At 42.0% G+C, this 14,655-nt stretch overlaps 1 protein-coding gene across 1 annotated transcript in view; it reads left to right on the forward strand.

The window, feature by feature from the left end:
- Positions 1–11,865: 11,865 nt before the first annotated feature.
- Rnls (renalase, FAD dependent amine oxidase) overlaps positions 11,866–14,655 on the forward strand; it is a 262,579-nt gene continuing 259,789 nt past the window's right edge. The window contains exons 1-3 of the mRNA XM_021151942.3: positions 11,866–12,195; positions 12,927–13,032; positions 14,054–14,196. Coding sequence (XP_021007601.1) covers positions 12,078–12,195; positions 12,927–13,032; positions 14,054–14,196 — 367 coding nt within the window. The 5' untranslated portion in view covers positions 11,866–12,077. The remainder of the gene's footprint in view (positions 12,196–12,926; positions 13,033–14,053; positions 14,197–14,655) is intronic.

Raw genomic sequence — 14,655 nt, forward strand, 5'->3', positions numbered from 1 at the left:
TTCTCAAAATTGTGGTTGTATGAAGCCTCCTGAGTGGCCTAGTCCACAACCTTCCCCTTATCCACAGCCTCAACCCCAGCTGCTGAGGGAACCCTAAACCCCTCGGGGTGTCAAGAGGCTGACCGCTGCGGGTACATGGAGCTGCAGAGCACAGAGTCCGGGCGGACTCTGGTGGACCCGCCCAAACTTTAACCCTTCAGTACTGGTCATTTTCCTCTGCTGGTATTTATAACTGGAGAACTAACCACCCCCTTTCTCAGGATCCCCAATGCCTCACAGGGTTGGTAGAGTTCCTTATGTTTTCTCATCAGCCTACTTGAGATGATTGTCAACAGCTGTTGCAGATGCTCTTAACAACCAAAGAGCGAGAGAGAATTCTGTTAGAGGCTAGAAAAATAGCCCGGGAGCCAACGGGCGGTCTACACAGCTACAAAATGAGATTGACATGGGATTCCTTTTGACTCGCCCCAGTTGCGACTGCGACATGGCTGAAGGTAAGGAGAGCTTGAAAATCTAACGCCAGGCTCTGGTCTCCAAGGTGCCTCGAGACAGGCCCACTAATTTGGCTAAGGTAAGAGGTAATGCAGGGGCCGGTCGAACCTCCCTCAATGTTCCTTGAAAGGCTTATGGAAGCCTTCAGGCAGTTCACTCCCTTTGATCTTACCTAGGAAGAAACTTCAGAGATTAGAAGGTGTATTACAAGAGAGAGACAGTTATGTGATCTAGTGAAAGAGGCAGAGAAAGTGTGTGTGAGAGAGAGGGAGGCGGGAGGCAGAAGAAAGAGAAAACAGGAGGGATCTTAGACAAGAGAGAAATTTGATAGGAGAGAAAGAAAAAGACAGGATCTAGACAGGAAACCTGGGCAACTGAAGACCGAGCCTCAGCTAAAAAGGCTCAGCTGTGTCAAACTGAAGTTACTTATTTGAGAGACACCCTTCGAGACGGGAAGTAGTGGCTAACTACGCCAAGGCAAGTAAGAAAATTCTTGGGTACTGCTGGCTTCTACAGACTCTAGACACCTGGGTTGGCGACCTTAGCTGCCCTGTTGTACCCCCTAACCAAGAAAGGGGAGGTGTTTTGTGGATCCCAGATCGCCAGAAAGCCTTTAAAAAAATTAAAAAGGCCCTCTTGATGGCCAGCCTTTGCCTGACCTAACCAAGCCTTTCACTCTTTATGTGGAAGAGAGATCAGGGGTCTCTAGAGGAGTCCTTGCTCAGACTTTGGGACTTTGAAAAAGGCCAGTGGCTTACCTATCCAAGAAGTTACACCCTGTTGCCAGCGGGTAGTTTTCTTGCCTGTAAGCTATTACTGCCATAATCTGCTTGTCAAAGATGCTGATAAGCTCACTCTGGGACAGCAACTAGCTGTAATGGCATCCCACGCTCTTGAAAGCATTATCCAAAAGCCCCCTGACTGATGGATGACTACCAATGCTCCTGTGACACATCAGAACTTTTTGTTGACTGAACGAGTGACCTTCGCTTCGTTCCACCTGCTGTCCCACTGCGTGAGACTGCACCTACTCATCACTGTGCTGAGAAACTGGTACTTGAAATGATCTGAAGGATCAGATCAGCCTTGGCCTGAGGGTTCGAGCTGGTACACTGATGACAGTAGCCTCGAGGTTAAAGGTAAGCAGAAGGCGGGGACAGCAGTATGGTGGTGGACAGAAAGCAAGTGATCTAGGCCAGCAGCCTCCCTGAAGGGACGTCGGCCCAGAAAGCTGAACTTGTGACTTTGAGACAAGGTCCATAAATGGCAAAAGAAAAGTCTATACTGACAGCAGGTATGCTTTTGCCACTGTACGGAGCAATATACAGACAAAGAGGGCTGTTGACATCTGCAGAAAGACCTAAGATACTGTGGCTAAAGAAAATCAGGGACTGGCCAAGATATTAGAGATCGGTTAGAAGTTACATTGTGCATGCAGGCCCCAAAGCTCAGGACAGGTAGAGAGAATAAATAGAACCATTAAGAGACCCTTACCAAATTGACAGCGGAGACTGGCGCTAATGATTGGATAGCTCTCCTCTCCTACCCTTTGCTCTTCAGAGTTAAAAACACCCCTGGACAGTTTAGACTGACCCCCTTATGAATTACTCTACAGGGGGCCCCCTCCACTGGTAAAAATAGCCTCTGTACATAGTGCTGACATGCTGCTTTCCCAGCCTTTGTTCTCTAGGCTCAAGGTGCTCCAGTGAGTGAGACAGCGAGCAAAAAAGCAGCTCCAGAAGGCCTGCTCCAGAAGACCTGCTAGACATCTCCACGCAGAAAACCTTGAGACTCGGGTGGAAAGGCCCTTATCTTGTACTCTTGACCACCCTACTTTCTACCTTTATGGGACCCCTTTTGATTTTGCTTCTGCTTTTCATTATAGGTCCATGTGTGTTAAATAGGCAAGTCACCTTTATTAAAACAAGAATTAATGCAGTGTGGCTTTTAGTTTTGAGATAACAGTACCATGCCCTAAAGGATCAACTATGTCAGGGAGAAGATAGTGTCTAGTTCTAAGATTAGAACTATTAACTAGAAGAAGTGGGGAATGAAGAAGTATTAAAAACGTATAGCAAAGTAAAAACAAAATTCGAGGCTTTTGGGCCCAGGCTTGGGAGTGTAGCCTTTGTGGCTTAGTGCTCCAGGTACTGGTCATAAAACAGATAGCGACATTCCTCCACCTACCCGCTTCCTGGGTTCAATTCAAAGAATGGCACCCTGACCATTACTGGAACCTGCAATGCAAATGTGCTATCTTTAGGGGCTCTTAAATTGTTAGGGGCTCTTAGAAACTGTCTTGAGAGATAACCTGACACTTGTGACTTTATACTTCCTTGTGACTCTTAACTGGTATTTTCCAACAACGCCCTCCCCACCTCCATGAATTGTGGTTTCTTCCTTTAAATACCCCCTTACTCAGCTACTCGGGGCGCCATGGTCCTCTACCCCTGCGTGGTGTATGACCATGGGCCCGAGAGCGCTCTCGAATAAAAATCCTCTTGCAAGTTGCAGCAAGACCGTTTCTTGTGGGTGATTTTGGGGTGTCGCCTCTCCTGAGTCAGAACGTGAGGGAGTCCTCACGTTGTGGGTCTTTCATTTCCACTCCCTCCACCCCTTCTAGTTCCCTGCTCCTATCTACCTTCTCCCTGTTTCACTTCTCTACCATTGTCCTTCAGAAACGTTCTGGCCTCTCAAGGCTTCACAAGTGACAGTAAGACTAGGCACATAAGAAGGAGAAAGAGAATGGATTTGGTAGGTGGACTTGGGGCAGGTGGAAATGAGAAGAAGGATCAGGAGAGGAAGAGAATGGAAGGATAGATCACTGGGAGAAATGAGTTGAATTGGAGGCATTTGAGGAGACTTAGTGCAGTGGGAATCTACTGGAATCGACAAGGATGTCCCTAGCACTGGGGGATTGCCACAGACTGGCCTCAGTTGGGTCCCCTCTCCCCTTTATCTGAGGGAGAAAATCCAGGTTCCAGACAGGTGGGCTTGGCGTTAGCGACAAGAAGGGTGACAGACATGGACACAAGGGAGTGCCATATCTGAATGCATTTTGTCTCAAAGCAAGCACCAGTCATATAAGTGACTTTTACACAAAACAAAGGAATGCATACAAAACGCTAACAGGAACCAACTGGGATAAAAATCAATGTTAACAATTGGGATCAAAAGCAGTCCCACATAAGGTCAGCTTAATCTTAAAAGACAGGGGCAGGGGCTTCATGCCCTGGCCATAGTTCCAATTCTAATCTATTGTATAGTCCACCTTCCCCCTAGGCCATTGTAAATTCCTGTGTATGGGTGTAACTCAAATATCTATAGTTCTAAGTATTTACTCTAGTTCCTTCTTAAACCACAACCTTCCTTCTTCCTAGATAATTAATTGTAAATTCCTGAGTAGGGCAGTGACTCAGCTATCCATGCCCAGGGTCGGCTGAAGGACTGCCTAGGACTGGTGAAGAATCTAACCTAACTGTATGTCAAAATCAATACTTAGAGGCACTTATAGTAAAGCAATATTGAGGGAAAGCAAGGACAGATTTGGAGCATTCTTTACAGGATGCCACGGTTCCAGGAGACTAAGTTTTTTTGAACTTTTTGCCTTGGGACTCTGTCCAGGCTTTTGGGCCTGTCACTGGGTTCACTACTGGAGTGGATGTGGCAGAGGATACAAAGCCAGACCCTGCCATCTTCTGTAACCAGCCAAGCCTTTTCCACTGATGCACTGGGATATGAATTCGGTTGCCATGCAGGAGGAGGTGTAGTGGGCAACTAAACTCCCCGTAGATGGCACACCAGCTTTCATGGCTATAGTACATGAATCCTGGAAAGGCATGGCCCCAGAAAACTGTGTCCTAGGACTGCTTCTTGATGCTGTTCTGCCTTCTCATATTAATCAAGCTGTATTTCCCATTTTTCTGACATGGTGTGATTGGGCAAAGAAAGACTCTTTCTGCTTATACTCTGATATGTCTGATTCCCATGTATTAGCCCACCCTATTGTGTACAAATTCCTGTAGACCAACATGAAGATGAACTTTTATGAACTAATGCTGCTTAGATTAAATAATTTATAGAATTCCTGATATGATTCAAATAATTTAGGAAGTTAGTCAACTTAAGGAGATAGTTTTTTTTTTTTGTTTTTTGTTTTTTTGTTTTTTGGTTTTTGGTTTTTTTTTGCCAGAAAGGTATAATAAAGTTGAAAATAGAGGAGAATGTGCTCCCTCCTCATAGAATAGTAAGTAAAGACTGCATGAAAGCAATAGATTAAGCTTTTATGTGTGGCAACCATGTAAAATTCAGTAGGAAGACAAATAGGCTTGGACCATTTAGTGATCAATACAAATATTCATTCTAGGTCAGGTAAAAGGATGAAAAATAAAAAAAGTAAGGCCAAAATCTGGGAGTGGGTAATTCTATTTTAAAAACCTACTGATTTGAACTTAAAAAATGAGCTTATGAAAGAAAACATAAATAAATCTGCTGCTTTGAACTTATAACCAACAATTCTGCTTTAACTCTCTTGTGTAATGTTTTATTTATTGTCGAGTGAGGTAATTATACTCATTTTCTTGTGTGTGTGTGTACATGTGTGTAAAATGTATGCACCAGACTACTTCTTAAGAAAAGAGAAAAATAATTTATATCAAAGTTTTATAAGACAAAATGCCATGCTTACTACCCTCTTAAGAGAAAATGCAAAGTTGTATCAAGTGTACAAGTACATGTTAGCATTTGCTGTAAGATTTTTGCTACATTTTTCTGTTAGTATTTCTTTCTAATTAATTATTGGACCTCTTCATGAATTTTGGTCCCTAATACATTTCATTTGAATGCTTTGAAAATATCCTACACATTTGTACTTAGTTTGTTCACAGAAAAACTACCTCTAGAACTTCTTTTTACCTTCGAAAGTCAAGGCTTCTTACATTATAACTCTATGTACAACAAACTTCAACATGTTTTGATAAAATTGACTATCAAAACGCTTCTATACAAACCAGACAGACATATTTATATTGTTTTTAAAAGTACATTTAGAGTCATTAATCTTTTTTTTCTTTTCATAACACAATAAGGAACATTCGGAGAAGAAATATATGGGAGGAAGTATTTTGGCAGGTGATATATCATAGGACAAATGAAGTTCAGAAGTGATTTGAGAACCAAGTCAATCTTAAGAGATTTGTTGTTTTCTCTTTCTAATTTTTTTATTGGTTATTTTATTTATTTACATTTCAAATGTTATCCCCCTTCCCAGTTTCCCCTCCACACATTCCCTTTCCCATTCCCCTTCCCAGTTTCTATGGGGGTGCTATCCCACCCAACCAACCCTTCTGCCTCACTGCCTTAATATTCCCCTGTGCTGGGGCATCTGACCTTCACAGGACCAAGGGCCTCCCTTTCCACTGATCCCATATAAGGCCATCATCTGCTATATATGCAGCTGGAGCCAAGGGTCCCTTCATGTATTGGTAGTGTCCCTTGGTTGGTGGTTTAGTCCCTGGGAGCTCTGGGGGTCTGGTTGATTGATATTGTTGTTCTTCCTATGAGGTTGCAAAGCCCTTCCCCTAACTCCTCCATTGGGGTCCCCATGCTCAGGCCAATAGTTGGCTGTAAACATCAACATCCATATTGGTAAGACTCTGGCAGAGCCTCTCAGGAGACTGCCATATCAGGCTCCTGTAGGCAAGTACTTCTTGGCATCAGCAATACTGTCTGGGTTTAGTGTCTGTGTATGGGATGGAGCCCAGGTGGGGCAGTCTCTGGATGGCCTTTCCTTCAGTCTCTGATCCACACTTTGTCCCCCTATTTCCTTTAGACAGAAGCAATTCTTGGTTAATAATTTTGAGATGAATTGGTGGCCCCATCCTTCAAACAGGGGCTGTGCCTAACCTCTGGATATGGTCTCTACAGTTTCTTTCTCCCCATTGTTGGGTATTTCAGCTAATTTCATGCCTGTTGGGTCCTGGGAAATTCTTGCTTTCCTAGTATCTGGGACTTTCTGGTGGCTACCTCTAGTTTCCCCATCCTCCATTGCTACACACCTCTGTTCAACTTCCTGACCCTTTGCACATCCCCCACAACTGATTTTGCCTGCCTTTTCCCCTCCACCTCCTCTATTCCACCAAAATCCTACTCATCCCCTACCTCCACTGATTATTTTGTAACATATTTTAAGTAATACTGAAGCATCCACAGTTTGGTCTTTCTTCTTCTTGAGTTTCATATGGTCTGTGAGTTGTGTCATGGGTATCCCGAGATTATTTGCTAATATTCACTTATCACTGAGTACATACCATGTCTGTTTTTTTGTGACTGGGTTACCTTATTCAGGATATTTTCTAGTTCCATCCATTTGCCTAAGAATTTCACAAAGTCATTGTTTTTAATAGCTGATTAGTACTCCATTGTGTAAATGTACCTCATTTTCTGAATCCAATCCTCTGTTGAAAGACATATAGGTTGTTTCCAGCTTCTGTCTATTATAAATAAGGCTGCCACAAACATAGAGGAGCATGTGTCATTGTTATATGTTGGAGCATCTTCTGGGTATATGCCCAGGAGTGGTATATCTGGGTATATGCCTCAGGTAGTACTATGTCCAGTATTCTGAGGGACCACCAAACTGATTTCCAGAGTGTCTGTACCAGATTACAATCTCACCAATCTCTTTTTTTTCCCCTCTTAGTCCACATCCTTGCCAGCATCTGCTGTCACCTGAGTTTTTGATCTTAGCCATTCTGACTGATTTAAGGTGGAATCTCAGGGTCATTTTGCAATTTCCTAATGGCTGCGGATGTTGAACATTTCCTTAGGTGCTTCTCAGGCATTCAAGATTGCTCAGTTGAGAATTCTCTGTTTTGCTCTGTAGCCCACTTTTTAAATTGGGTTATTTGGTTCTCTGGAATCTAACTTCTTGAATTCTTTGTATATACTGGATTTTAGCCCTCTATTAAATGTAGTATGGGTAAAGAAGAACTATTCAAAGAATCAAGCAAACTAGGAGGTGGTTCTTTGAGAAAATCAACAAGATAGATAAACACTTAGCCAGACTCACTAGAGGGCAAATGGACAGCATCCTAATTAACAAAATCAAAAAGAAAAAGGGATACATAACAACAGATCCTGAAGAAATCCAAAACACTATCAGATCCTTCTACAAAAGGCTATACTCAACAAAACTGGAAAACCTGGATGAAATGGACAAATTTCTAGACAGATACCAGGTACTAAAGTTAAATCAGGATCAGGTTAATAATCTAAACAGTCCTATATCCTCTAAAGAAATAGAAGCAATCATTAATAGTCTCCCAACCAAAAAAAAAGCCCAGGACCAGATGGGTTTAGTGCAGAGTTCTATCAGACCTTCAAAGATCTAATCCCAGTTCTTCACAAACTATTCCACAATATAGAAGCAGAAAATACTCTACCCAATTCATTGTATGAAGCCACATTACTCTGATACCTAAACCACAGAAAGACCCAACAAAGATAGAGAACTTCAGACTAATTTCCCTTATGAAAATCAATGCAAAAATCCTCAATAAAATTCTCGCTAACTGAATCCAAGAACACATCAAAACAATCATTCCTCCTGACCAAGTAGGTTTCATTCCAGGGATGCAGGGATGGTTTAATATATGGAAATCCATCAACATAATACACTATATAAACAAACTCAAAGACAAAAACCACATGATCATCTCATTAGAGGAAGAGAAAACATTTGACAAAATTCAACACCCATTCATGATAAAAGTCTTGGAAAGATCAGGAATTCAAGGCCCATTCCTAAACATGATAAAAGCAATCTACAGCAAACCAGTAGCCAACATCAAAGTAAATGGCAAGAAGCTGGAAGCAATCCCACTAACATCAGGGACTAGACAAGGCTGCCCATTTTCTCCATACCTATTCAACATTGTACTTGAAGTCCTAGCCAGAGCAATTAGACAACAAAAGGAGAACAAGGGAATACAAATTGGAAAGGAAAAAGTAAAATTATCACTTTTAGCAGATGATATGATAGTATATATACTTGACCCTAAAAATTCCACCAGAGAACTCCTAAACCTGGTAAACAGCTTCAGTGAAGTATCTGGATATAAATTTAACTCAAAAAAGTCAATGGCCTTTCTCTACACAAAGGATAAACAGGCTGAGAAAAAAATTAGGGAAACAACACCCTTCTCAATAGTCACAAATAATATAAAATACCTTGGTGTGACTCTAACTAAGAAAGTGAAAGATCTGTATGATAAGAACTTCAAATCTCTGAAGAGAGAAATTAAAAAAGATCTCAGAAGATGGAAAGATCTCCCATGCTCATGGAATGGCAGGAACAATATAGTAAAAATGGCTATCTTGCCAAAAGCAATCTACAGATTCAATGCAATCCCCATCAAAATTCCAACTCAATTCCTCAACGAATTAGAAAGGGCAATTGGCAGATTCATCTGGAATAACAAAAAACCTAGGATAGCAAAAACTCTTCTCAAGGATAAAAGAACCTCTGGTGGAATCACCATGCCTCACCTAAAGCTGTACTACAGAGCAATTGTGATAAAAACTGCATGGTACTGGTATACCAACAGACAAGTAGAACAATGGAATAGAATTGAAGACCCAGAAATGAACCCACACACCTATGGTCACTTGTCTTTGACAAGGGTGCTAAAACCATCCGGTGGAAAACAGATAGCATTTTCAACAAATGGTGCTGGCACAACTGGTGGTTAACATGTAGAAGACCCAGAAATGAACCCACACACCTATGGTCACTTGATCTTTGACAAGGGAGCTAAAACCATCCGGTGGAAAACAGACAGCATTTTCAACAAATGGTGCTGGCACAACTGGCGGTTAACATGTAGAAGAATGCAAATTTATTCATTCCTATCTCCTTGTACTAAGGTCAAATCTAAGTGGATCAAGGAACTCCACATAAAACCAGATACACTGAAACTTATAGAGGAGAAAGTGGGGAAAAGCCTTGAAGATATGGGCACAGGGGAAAAATTCCTGAATAGAACAGCAATGGCTTGTGCTGTAAGATCGAGAATTGACAAATGGGACCTCATGAAACTGCAAAGCTCCTGTAAGGAAAAAGACACTGTTAATAAGACAAAAAGGCTACCAACAGATTGGGAAAGGAGCTTTACCTATCCTAATTCATATAAGGTACTAATATCCAATATATATAAAGAACTCAAGAAGGTGGACTCCAAAAAATCAAATAGCCCCATTAAAAATGGGGTGCAGAGTTTAACAAAGAATTCTCACCTTAGGAATACTGAATGGCTGAGAAGCACCTGAAAAAATGTTCAACCTCCTTAATCATCAGGTAAATGCAAATCTAAACAACCCTGAGATTCCACCTCACACCAGTCAGAATGGTTAAGATCAAAAGTTCAGGTGACAGCAGATGCTGGCAAGGATGTGGAGAAAGAGGAACACTCCTCCATTGTTGGTGGGGTTGCAAGCTTGTACAACCACTCTAGAAATCAGTCTGGAGATTCCTCAGAAAATTGGACATAGTACTACTGGAGGATCCTGCAATACCTGTCCTGGGCATATATCCAGAAGATGTTCCAACCGGTAAGAAGGACACATGCTCCACTATGTTCATAGCAGCCTTATTTATAATAGCCAGAAACTGGAAAGAACCCAGATGCCCCTCAACAGAGGAATGGATACAGAAAATGTGGTACATTTACACAATGGAGTACTACTCAACTATTACAAAGAATGAATTTATGAAATTCCTAGCCAAATGGACGTCCCTGGAGGGCATCATCCTGAGTGAGGTAACCCAATCACAAAAGAACTCACATGACATGTACTCACTGATAAGTGGACATTAGCCCAGATACTTAGAATACCCAAGATATAAGATATAATTTGTGAAACTCATTAAACTCAAGAAGAACGAAGACCAAAGTGTGGACACTTTGCCCCTTCTTAGAATTGGGAACAAAACATACATGGAAGGAGTTACAGAGACAAAGTTTAGAGCTGAGACAAAAGGAGGGACCATCTAGAGATTGCTGTATCCGGGGATCTATCCCATAATCAGCCTCCAAACACTGACACCATTGCATACACTAGCAAGATTTTGCTGAAAGGACCCTGATATAGCTGTCTCTTGTGAGACTATGCAGGGGCCTAGCAAACACATAAGTGGATACTCACAGTCAGCTATTGATTGATCACAGGACCTCCAATGGAGAAGCTAGAGAAAGTACCCAAGCAGCTTAAAGGATCTGCAACCCTGTAGGTGGAACATTATGAACTAACCAGTACCCTGGAGCTCTTGACTCTAGCTGCATATGTATCAGAAGATGGCCTAGTGGGCTATCAGAGTAAAGAGAGGCCCATTGGTCGTGCAATCTTTATATGCCTCAGTACAGGGGATGGCCAGGGTCAAGAAGTGGGAGTGGGGGGGGGCGGTATGGGGGACTTTTGGGATAGCACTGGAAATGTAAATGAAGAAAATACCTAATAAAAAATAAGAGTTAAAAAAAATATACAAGGAGATTGTATTAATCCCCTTCATTCTATCAGATCACCAGGGACTATAACTGGACTTTAATAAGAAAAGCAACAGAAAGCCCACATACTCATGAAAATTGAACAACTGTCTAAAAAATGCTTTGAATGATTATGGATTCAATGCTTTTCCTGTTCTTTTACTGCTACGCTTACATCTAATCTTAGGGTATCTATGTTTACCCATATTTTCTTCAAGTTCTTTTATCAGATAAATAAAAACTGATCAAACAAAAATTTTATGATCAGAATTTTTGTCACCAGGACAGATTAAGCAAAATTTGACTTTTAAATGTTATTGGTTACTATTGTCAAGGACCACAACACTTTTCAGATAATTATTTTTAATGGTTCCTATTTTTCATTGCTTTTTTTTTTTAACTTCTTAGGACAAAGTTGATGACAGGTAAATGGTCATGGCAGATTCCACTTCACAGATTATTCCTTCGTTCACAGTGATCCCATTTTGACACAGAAGTTAGTATTTGTGGACATGGTAAGTGAGACAAAATTTTCTGGTGAACCAAGTACCTGTATTCTTCACAACTTTGGAAAGGAGGTATTATTTTCCACATTTTGCAGTCACTGAGGAGCCAATGTCAGGAAGGACACATAATTTGTACTCTCCTAGGCGGTAATAACAACGACAAAAATGTCTCTCTGATTTCAACCCCCCCTGTCACCTAAAGTGGCCTATAAAACCCCAGAAGAAATCCAGCTGTGGCTTTGCTGCTGTCTCCTCTCCCTCACTTCAGTCATCCTCAAGAGGCCAACAGGCGGTGACTTCCTGATTTATCCTCCAGGGGACGATGGGATTGGGGCTCACTGGGTAGCCAAGCTGCCCGGTGGAGGCCGGGGCAGAACGTCGCCGGGGCCTCAGTCACCCCCGCGGGGTTCTCCGCGCTCTCAGGAGCAGACGTCCCGCGCAGGGCACCGCCCTGCCTGACCCACGCGGGGACACAGTGGTAGAGTGGGACGGCGAGGCTCCGCGCCTCTGTCAGCGGCCTAGCTGAAGGCCCGCCGCCATGTCCCGGGTACTGGTCGTGGGCGCCGGGCTAACCGGAAGTCTGTGTGCCGCGCTGCTGAGGAAGGAAATAACCGCCCCCCTGTACCTCGCCCTGTGGGACAAGGCTGGGGATATAGGTGAGTTGTTAGGACAACCAGAGCGTGAGAGGCCTCTCCTCGGTGAAGTAGGCAGGCCACCCAGTCGCTCTGAGAGAAAAGCCCAGTCAGTGGTGGCTTCTCCCCAGCCGACCGCTGCTGAGCGCTCTCCGTGTGAGAGCTCTCACGTGACTGGAGGCTGCTGCCGCCTGGAGGCCGCTTCTGGTGCAGAGAGGACTGGACCCAGAGCCCTGCCCTGGGAGGCTGTGCCTGACAAGCATCCGCCCACCAGAGCCCTGTGGGCTAGGCTGCTCTGTACCATTGAAGCTTTCTCCAGGATGCAGATCCCCAAATCCACCTCGACCAAGGCTTCCCAGACGTCTAGAATAAGAGGCCTTCTTGTACATCCTGACTGAAGAACGTTTTTTTTACTCATTGTGGCGTTCCATCCATTTAGTTTTAGTCATCCATTAATTCGTTCATTTGTTCAGATTAACACAATATGTACTAATGACATTGTAAAGCAATGCTGTATTATTCATGAGTTTCATGAGTTATTTCCTCAAATTCAAAACAAAACCAAAAAACAAAACAAAACAAACAAACAAAAAACAGGACCAAATAACCAAGATAATGGGCGATATAAAGTCTTTAGCTTACCTTAATGAGTTTAATGTATTTGGACAAAGACAATAAAGCAACCAAGCTAGGGTGAGTTGTACAATTTCAAGAAGTACATTTATGACTGACAGTTGCTTATGAATTATTTTAAGGGGGAAGAATGATTACTGCCAGCAGTCCTCATAATCCCCGATGCACAGCTGACTTGGGAGCTCAGTACATCACCTGCTCTCCTCATTATGTCAAAGAGCACCAAAAGTAAGTTAGTCACCACAAGTTTTAGTAGATACATATATGGTGTAAAATGATACAGATCATCCATTCTAAAACATTTTAAACTTTGCCTCTTATGACAATGACATGTTCGTATTGTCCTTATGAAGGTTGTATGAGATTGTATATGGAACAAGAAAAAGGGAGCCCAATAACATGTAGTTAGTTGCTGGTGTGGAAGATGGCATATAGTAATGAAAGTCAGTATTTTCTTTATTTTTTATTAAGTATTTTCTTTATTTACATTTCAAATGTTATCCCCTTTCCTAGTTTCCCCTCCAAAAGTCTGCTATCCTCCCCCAATTCCCCTGCTCCCCAAATCACCCACTCCTGGTTCCTGGCCCAGGCATTCCCCTATACTAGGGCATAGAACCTTTACAGGACCAAGGGCCTTTCCACCCATTGATGAGCGACTAGGCCATCCTCTGCTATATATGCAGCTAGAGCCACGAGTCCCTCCGTGTGTTTTCTTTGGTGGTTTAGTCCCAGTTAGCTTTGGAGTTATTGGTTAGTTCACATTGTTGTTCTTCCTACAGGACTGCAAACCCCTTCAGCTCCTTGGGTACTTTCTCTAGCTCCTTCATTGGGGACCTTGTGTTCCACTTCTGTATTAGTCAGGCACTGGCAGAGCCTCTCAGGAGACAGCTATATCAGGCTCCTTTCAGCAAGCTCTTGTTGGCATCTGCAATAGTGTCTGGGTTTGGTGGTTGTTTATGGGATGGATCCCCAGGTGGGGCAGTTTCTAAGCACATTTTAAAATGAGGCATATAATACTTTTCTATGTACTTTTCTTGTTTATACAGAGAAGTAGGAGTTGGCAAACATCAGCAGATTTACATATTCTTGAAGCATTTCTGTTCATCAAGTTTTGTTTAAAATCATATCCACTGGTTTAATCATATGAAGATTTATAGTGTGATTTGATTTTTAATGTCAAATGGTTAGATAAAGCAAGACAGTTGCAGAGCTAATCGAACTATACATTTACATTTAATGATTATTTCAGTTTTTATGAGGAACTGTTAGCTGAAGGAATTTTGAAGCCTCTGACATCCCCCATTGAAGGAATGAAGGGGAATGAAGGAGATTGCAACTTTGTGGCACCTCAAGGATTTTCTTCAGTTATCAAGTACTACTTGAAAAAATCAGGTGGGGAATGGATTTTCTCTGTCTCTTAGGATAAAAGTTGTGGGTTAAATGCTAGTATCGTATAGATTATGAAAATAGTTAAACTCTCAGTCAGCCTTTCCTTCCTCCAAATAATCCTGATCTCAGTTTTGGGTGTGTGCACTTTTACAAATTTTGGTTTTCCTGTGCATGAAAATAAAGCTCTGTCACTAATTACTATTAATTTGTTTATAGTCATTTCCTTAAAATATGAGCAAAGGGGATTATTATAGAAACTATTCAGTATCTTTTTGTTTCATATCTTTGGCATGTTTTATGTCAATAAATTTAATTTGCTTTCTTTTCTTTAATGATATCCATAATAGTATAGTATGTGTGTATAATCATTTATTCAAGTTTCTTGTGTACATTTCTATTTTGAGGATTGGGAAGATGTCTGTGTTTCTGAGTATACAAAAGCACTTTTCTATCCCTTACCTT

Source organism: Mus caroli, unplaced genomic scaffold (assembly GCF_978045245.1).
Source record: "Mus caroli unplaced genomic scaffold, Mus_caroli_1 scaffold_20, whole genome shotgun sequence".
Lineage (NCBI taxonomy): Eukaryota > Metazoa > Chordata > Mammalia > Rodentia > Muridae > Mus > Mus caroli.